The following is a 7,861-nucleotide window of genomic DNA, read 5'->3' as shown; positions in this document are numbered from 1 at the left end:
TCTGGCCGTAAGTTGCTTGTTCTGAGTAACGTGTCAAAGTTTCGAGTGAAGTTTCTTCACACTGTCGAGCACACTTTTATCTTTTGTTTTATTGTACTGTGTTTCATTAGTCGTCCTGCTGACGTTGAGTATATCTCCGGCTATAATCTTCTAAAGCCTTTGTGCTCTATCTTAATATAATTGAGATGTTCAAGAAAAGTTGGGCGTCTTTAATTGGGTATTATTTGTATCCCTTCAAACTTATGGGGTAAATTTGCAACATCAGACACTAGTTCTGAGTCGTCACTTTCTAGATAAGAACAGCCATGATCTTATCTTTGTTGGCATTCAAATTAAAACTTATCTGCCAGCTCTGTTGCTAATTTGCTATGGCTTCTGTTTAACTAAAATCAATAAAAGAAATTTAAGAGACCAAACGAAATAACGACACAGCTTAACTGTAAAACCAACTGAATGTGATATAGTTCTTGTCCAACAGTTTTTAAAAAAAAACTCGTCTTTTTACCCAATTTTATTACCACCAGTCTCTTCTCTGTGAATCAAAGGTTCATAAATTCTTACATCACTTGAATAAGTAATCACATTTCCTGAACCTGTTGTGTGCTGTTCTCTATAAGATGCCCAAGTAACCATATAAAGCCCTGAAATGATGAGTACTCCACCCACAACGCTGCACATGAGAAAAAGAAAGACAATAGATTATAAGAGACTCTATCTAAGTAGGAACAGATAAAGATGTTGTGTCAGTGTATGTGTGTAAGGAAGGGTTAAAGATGAAAACAAGAAACCTTCCAAGATAGATTGGACTGCCGAGGAAAATCGTCGATAAGAATGCAGATGCTGCAGGCTGAAGAGGGTTGTAAAGAGAAACCAAAGCAGCTCCAAGAATTTTGTTAGACCAAGTCAAGAGTCCATAGTTCAGAGCTGATGCAAACACTCCCTGAAAAAAAAAAAAAAAAACAAAAAAAGTACTCAGATGAACTCTTTGTGTCAAACATACCCAAATAAACTTTTTTTTTTTTTTGCACATGTTACATAGGTTATTGCAAACTTTTTACCGCAAATATAACGGCAAGAATCTCGGATTGTGTCAAGTGCCACTCTTTAGGCTCTCTAACAAACACAAATGCTGTTGTGATCATTATTGATGCACCAAAGAAGTATGAATAGGCGGTAACAGAAAGATAGGCAGGATACTTCTTCAAAACAGGTATTTGGAGAGCAATAAAAGCAGCCATACACATGCAGTTTCCAATCAAGCATATAACTCCAATGTGCCACAGATCAAGCCCAAGACCAAGAAAACTAGAAACTAACCAACCATGAAGCTCAGGTTTACTTCTATCAGTGATTAGTCTGTTTACTGTAAAGTCTGCTTCTTGATCTCCAAACAAGGCTGGACCACGGAACAAAACCATCACTAAGCCACCGGAAACACAAACGAGAGTACCTCCAACTTTCGTTAGGCCCTCTATTGTAAACAAGTTCACTTTCTCTGTACTGCATACATAAGAAAGAAGACACTCAAAGATTGAATATATGTATATGTTAATGTTGAGGAAAATGATACTTACCCCATCATCACAGCTAAAAGAAAGGTGAAGACAGGGATGGATGGTTGTATAGCAGCAGCATAAGTTGGATTCGTGTATGATAAACCAATAAGAAATAGTAATTGAGTCCCAAATATCCTATCAAGATTGAGAAGCTGCATAAAGATGATGCTAGAAGATTATGGCAAATCAAAAATGATATGGTTAGTTACCCTGTTAAACCTAGGAAGAAGAGTGAAAAGAGAACGCTTCTACTCATAGGAGGTCTGATCCCTCTACAAAACCATCAAAAGAACAACTATGGTTATAGTTTTTTTTTGTCCTAAAAACAGAACATAACATTTTGGTCAATTCTCATAAATAGACTATTTTCAAGTTTTGATCACAAAAATAGATCAAAAAGAGAAAAATGACCAAAATATTTCATTTAATAGATAAAATGACACTAATACCCTAGATATATATAAAAAATAATAAAAAAAATAAAAAAGTTAAAAAACAAATTTGTTTTTATAGTTGTAGATTATATGTTTTCAAATTCGAACTTTTTTTTTGAATTTTTTTTTCAAATTTTCTTTTTGTAATTCGAAAATACTTTTTGAAACTATTTTTAAAATTTGTATTTTTAAATTTTTAATATTTATTTTCTATTTTATAAAATTTTAAATTTCAAACTCAAGTCCCCACCCCTTAACTCTAAACCCTAAGATTTGGATTAGTTAACCATAAGGATATAAATGTATATTTACCTCTTTAATGAAACATTTTGATAATTTTGATTCTTATAGTCTATATTTGTGATAGAAACTTTTTTAATGTTATCCTAAGGTATTTCCCTAACATTTTATCCAGTTATCAAACAATATAATCAGAATAAAACAAAAATACTGAGTCAGAAAGATGGAGCTATTATTGAGATTTCTTGATTTGCTGCAAAAAAAAAAAAAAAAATCAAGAAGTTGCATTGACCAAATAAAAGAAGCTTGATAGATGAAACCTTTCACGGAAAAAAGCGAGAGGAGCGAGGATGGAGAGAGCAATAAGATCGCGGAAGACACAGAAGACGAGCTGACTGATACCAACGTTAAGAGCTACTTTCGCACTCACATGGTAAGCTCCGTAAATTAGCTGACACAAGGTCATTGCAGCGTGCGCCCTTCTAGCATCCCTCCTCGTCGCATCGTTTAGGATCATCGGAGCTGACATCTTGCTTCTCTTCCTCCGATCGAAGAAGAGAACCTTGCTCTGCTTCCAAGTCAGACTTCTCTTTCTCTCTCTTATCTTCGTAGTTGTTGAGTTGTTCAAAATAGTATGAATATTATAAAAATATATAATCTTAAATAATACATGACAATTCTCCTAAATAGATCATTTTCAAATTTTTATCACAAAAATAGATTTTAAGAAGGAAAATGACTAAAGTATTTCATTTAATAAGTAAAAATTTCTTAATAACCTAGGTATATAAAATACAAATAAAAATAAATAATTTTTCTTTTATAGTTTTAGATTACATGTTTTCAAATTCAAACTTTTTATAAGTTTTTTTTTTGAAATTTTTTTTTTAATTTTCTTTTTGTAATTCGAAAATACTTTTTGAAACTATTTTTCAAATTTTTATTTTAAATTTTTAATATTTATTTTTTATTTTATAAGTGAATATTTACTTCTTTAATAAAATATTTTGGATTAGTTAACCCTATAGGTATAATCGTATATTTACCTCTTTAATGAAATATTTTGATTATTTTGATCCTTAGAGTCTATATTTATGACAAAACCTTTTTTAATGCTATCCTAAAATATTTCTTAATAATATATTAACTACATTTTCTCATTTTAAGTTTAGACTCTGAAGTCTTAACATCCATCTATTTTACAATACACCACAAGTTGTAAGAGGTTTTCTCTATCACAACTCTTCTTAGAATCCTTCAACACAAAACTCCTTTTAGAATTCTCCAACACTATTGTTTAGTTTAACAATCTATGTCTATTTTTTCACAAAAAAGTATCATATAGAAGTAAGCGTCTAAACTTAAGATGTATAATATAGTTAATATATTATTTTGGTCTAGATAATTTTGAACAACAATGATTTTTAAAAAAAGTTTAAATACAATTACCAAAATAAATGTATGTTTTTGGTCTTTTTAGCAAGATTGTTGTCTTAATATCAATTTACCGAATGTAAAACTAAAAAATATCAAATCATCTCTTTCCAAGTGGGGGTTTTATATAATTCCTAAACAAAGTAAAATGTTTAGAGCTGAAATGTGAAGTTGGTAAATATATGTCTTCATGCAAATTCCAAGATCTAGTACTTCACTCTCTTACGATTGTTCCGATCAAAATCTCGTGTGGTTATATAATGCATTGGTCTTAGGCCCCAACATAATCTAAACTTTTAAGGGCCACTAATTGTAGTAAATTTATGTAATTAACCACTATAAATCTCACATAATAAGGTTTTAACATAAGTTCAGTCTTCATTTTAGTTATGGTAATTACTCTTAACTAATTTATTATGTTATAACTCAAAATTTAATAATTAGTTTTAAGATATACTTTAATCTTTGCTTTTAATACCAAGTTTTTTATTAAATTAATAAACTAGCAATTATGTAAAATAATCTTATCATTTAAATTTTACTTATGATTAAATATTTTTAAACTAAACTTTTTTTTTCAACATTTTTAAACTAAACTTAAATTATTAATGTTGACTTTTAAGAAAATATTTGTTGCCTTATGCCTCTAAAATGTTTCGCACGGTGCTGTAAATAATTTTAAAAAGAAGAAAACATAAATATATTTTCATGGAAATTTCTTGAAGAAAATAAGTTGTTTATCCAAATAACAATGATTTGTTTGAAGAAATGAAAAATCATGTTGTTTATCCAGATAACAAGTGGACACTCCAATTTGTCCATTCAAAGCAATAATGTAGTGTAGTGACTATGCATCTCCAACTTTTCTACACCCCAATTTGTCCATTTATACCATGTCGTTTTAGTCCTATTCATATTGTTCTTGCATTTTTTATATTGTTTTTCCCGTTTAAACTGTACAAATAAATATTTTTATTTGCAATTTAAGGAACTTTTGGAACTTTTGACGTAAACTTTTTAAAAAATTTGTAGATTTGTTTGGATACAATAACCTTTGATATCCTGTTTATATATTGAGAACAATTTTTTTTCATTTATACATTTCTCACATAAGAAATTATACATTAATTCATCCTAATCATCTCTCTACTAAACCGTTCCAACTTCACTTTTGATCTACATCTAGTGTCGATATATAAAAAAAACAAATCTACATCTAGTATTAAAATTGATCAAATCGAACAAGCATATATAGGTCTGTAAAATTTCTCTGTCTTGTATATTAAAATTTATACAAAAATTGAAGTACATTTTAATACTTTTTGGAAACATGAATACCAATATAAATGAGAATTATTTAGAAATATAGATAGCAGTATAAAAAATAAGTATAATATCCTTTTAGTAATTACATTAATTGTTTTTTCATATTTCACTCGATTTAATAATTTTATTAATTATATTATCTTAACAATACATCACATCATTAATTATATTATCATAATAATAATAGTACAGATTTTTATTTATTAGTTAGTTAACGTTAATTTTGTGTCAATTATAAAATTAAAAATGTAAAATAATTGGGTTTTGCATATGGTTAAATGTTCGTTTAGTTTGTTAAACTTTTTTTTTACTTTCAATCGATAGAAAATTACGTAACCAAAAATATAATTCAAAGACATATCTATGTATTATATTTATTGCCACTTAATTTTTCACTCCATATAATTATTTTACTAAATAACAAACTCTTTCTATTTCACTTAATTTAGTGAAACACATAGAAATAGTTATTTTTATTAGTTTATAAAATCAGTTACTAGATTTTGATCCGCACTTAAAAGTGCGGGTTTGTTTTTTCACCTATTAATCCAATATTGATTTAAAAACTACATTTATCGTTTGTTTCGAATCTTAAAACTTTATGTTTTTTTTTTCACAAAAAAAATCAAAGTGCGGTATTTGTTTGAAATAGACTTAAAGATTATATGTGTGATTTAATAGTATATATATATATATATATTCTATAATAAAGAACAATGTGTTTTCATTATTGAAATGTAGTAACGATAAGAGTTGGTGATTTTAAATTGAAAATGAGTTTCTATTGTCACATATTTGTATCATAGTTCTAACCATCAATATATACTATTTTTATATATATTCAATTTAAAATGTACTACTTTTTGATCCGTTTTCAAAGCACGAGTATCTTTTTGTTGACAATTTCGTAAAATTTGCACATGAATTTATAAATTTTTACTAGAAAAAATAATTTAAGAGTTGTCTATTATGATGTTTGAATTTTAAGAAGTGTTTTCCTATCCGACTCGGGGTCGTGGTCTAACAATAGACCCAGTATCCTGTATATAATATGGTTCAGATTTTTTTAAAAATATATTAATTAAAAATCTGATATAATCTGGTAAAAACCCCCAAAAATTCACTATTATTGGAGGTAGTCTTTATAAAAAAGATTTGAATCTAACAAAATTTAAAAGAAACAAACCTATGGTCTCAAATAAATTAATTTTATTTCTTAAAAAATAATATATCATGTGGTCGAATTCGATATACATGATTCTGATGGGCTATAGTCATATTATTGCAGTACATTGTTATACTATAATTTTGAGTAATTATATTCTAAATAATAACATATGTGGCTAAAACTTTTTTCTACTAATTTGTATATGATAAAATTATTGTTTAATTTTGTTCCCCATCATCAAAACTTTCTTATATGACATTTTGAATAATTACTAATAACATTTTAATGTTGCGGCTCTAAAGTCCGTTGCTCTTTATTATTTGTAGGTGGAAGAAAAGATCAATGCCTGATTTGTGTATAACAGTTTGATGGGCTCTTATTCATGAACCAAAATGGATATGTCAACTTTATTTAATAAAATAGTGTTTAAACATATTGGGAATAGTAAGGTTTGTAATCACTAATTTAATAACACTTCAAAATATGAATCCTAGATAGTAGGCATTATTATTAGGATATTTTTGGAAAATAACGGTGTCCACAAAAATAGGATAATAAACAATAGGATATAAGAGCAAAATAAAAAATGAATAGGTCCAACAACCTTGTTTAAGTAGATTTTTAGGATTCCTTTCCTTTTAATAGTATAGACTAGATCTCGATCCGCGCAACCGCGCGGGTTGTTCGTTTTATTTATTTTTATATAAACATTCTTTTCGATTTTAAATTGGTATATATTATAATATATATGTGTCTATTAGTTTTTAAAACATAATAAGTTTACGGTATATTTTTTCATTGAATAGATTGTTTCAAACTTTCACGTGTATTTGTATCTTCTTCTATATATATTTTCGGATTATTATTTCATTATTAAAATCATAACTATATATATAAAGATTAGTAAAATATTATTTTATTGTCATATCCAAAGATATTGTAACATTTCACAAATTTAGAAAGTTTTTTAAAAATTAAACTTTTCGCTTTATAGATTTACATTATTGAGTAAATATTTAAACATTAAGGTTTTGTTAAATTTTTAAAATAAACTATATAGTTTAGAATTTGTTTTCATTGGTTTAAAGTGGTAAAGATTAATCATTGTTACATAATATGATTTTTGTTATTTAAAAACAATCTTTATAATTTAAAAGTTAACATCAATAAATATTTAAATAATTAACATATCGAGGTATAGTATTACAACATTAAAATTATATCTATTTAATTTATATTATCTATAAATCTAATGAATCATCTATTGTTTAAATCTAATTATTGATAGTCCAATAAAAAGTTTTAGTAGACCCAAAATTTAAATGATAAGATTAAAGATTAAATGTAATATGACTTTCTAGGAATAGGTCCATTAGGTCCATTTTTTAAAAAATCACACATGAATGAAGGTTGTGACTTCTGTTTTAATATATAAGATGCATGAACATTGGCTGTCTATTTCGATATTGGTCGTTCTTTTCGGGTATCTTTTTTTTTTAATTAGACTCCGCTTGAGTATTATAAATTTATGTGTGGGTTTTGAGTTGAGTCTTTCTGGATCTGCATGAGTTTGATTCTGATGTATAGGAACCTAAAAATATCTAAATAACAAATATATCTGAAACGGATTCAGATATTTGTACCAAAAAATAACCATATTACTCGATTCGGTCCATGTCTTTTGAATACAATAGTTATATTAT

At 27.2% G+C, this 7,861-nt stretch overlaps 1 protein-coding gene across 2 annotated transcripts; it reads right to left on the bottom strand.

The window, feature by feature from the left end:
* Nucleotides 1-421: 421 nt before the first annotated feature.
* Nucleotides 422-2,875, bottom strand: LOC106427441 (WAT1-related protein At5g45370-like). 2 transcript variants are annotated; one of them, XM_013868175.3, is made up of 7 exons: nucleotides 2,551-2,875; nucleotides 2,442-2,483; nucleotides 1,766-1,828; nucleotides 1,575-1,691; nucleotides 1,059-1,500; nucleotides 789-940; nucleotides 422-670 (listed from the first exon to the last, which is right to left on the bottom strand). In XM_013868175.3, exons 1-7 carry the CDS (start codon nucleotides 2,757-2,759, stop codon nucleotides 502-504), a joined length of 1,194 nt encoding a protein of 397 aa, XP_013723629.2. In that variant the 5' UTR covers nucleotides 2,760-2,875; the 3' UTR covers nucleotides 422-501. The 2 variants fall into 2 exon arrangements, with proteins under 2 accessions (XP_013723629.2, XP_013723630.2); XM_013868176.3 differs by lacking the exon at nucleotides 2,442-2,483 and having other exon boundaries at nucleotides 2,551-2,874.
* Nucleotides 2,876-7,861: the final 4,986 nt, after the last annotated feature.

Source organism: Brassica napus, chromosome A9, assembly GCF_020379485.1.
Source record: "Brassica napus cultivar Da-Ae chromosome A9, Da-Ae, whole genome shotgun sequence".
Lineage (NCBI taxonomy): Eukaryota > Viridiplantae > Streptophyta > Magnoliopsida > Brassicales > Brassicaceae > Brassica > Brassica napus.
This window is presented reverse-complemented; position numbering and strand designations above follow the sequence as displayed.

Excerpts from the sequence above, each read along its gene's own strand:
- LOC106427441 (XM_013868175.3), bottom strand. The coding sequence starts at position 2,759 with ATGTCAGCTCCGATGATCCTAAACGATGCGACGAGGAGGGATGCTAGA. Across the intron at positions 1,692-1,765 it reads TTCTTCCTAGGTTTAACAGG|GATATTTGGGACTCAATTAC; the intron begins GTAACTAACCAT and ends CAATCTTGATAG. Across the intron at positions 1,501-1,574 it reads CTTTTAGCTGTGATGATGGG|TACAGAGAAAGTGAACTTGT; the intron begins GTAAGTATCATT and ends TTATGTATGCAG.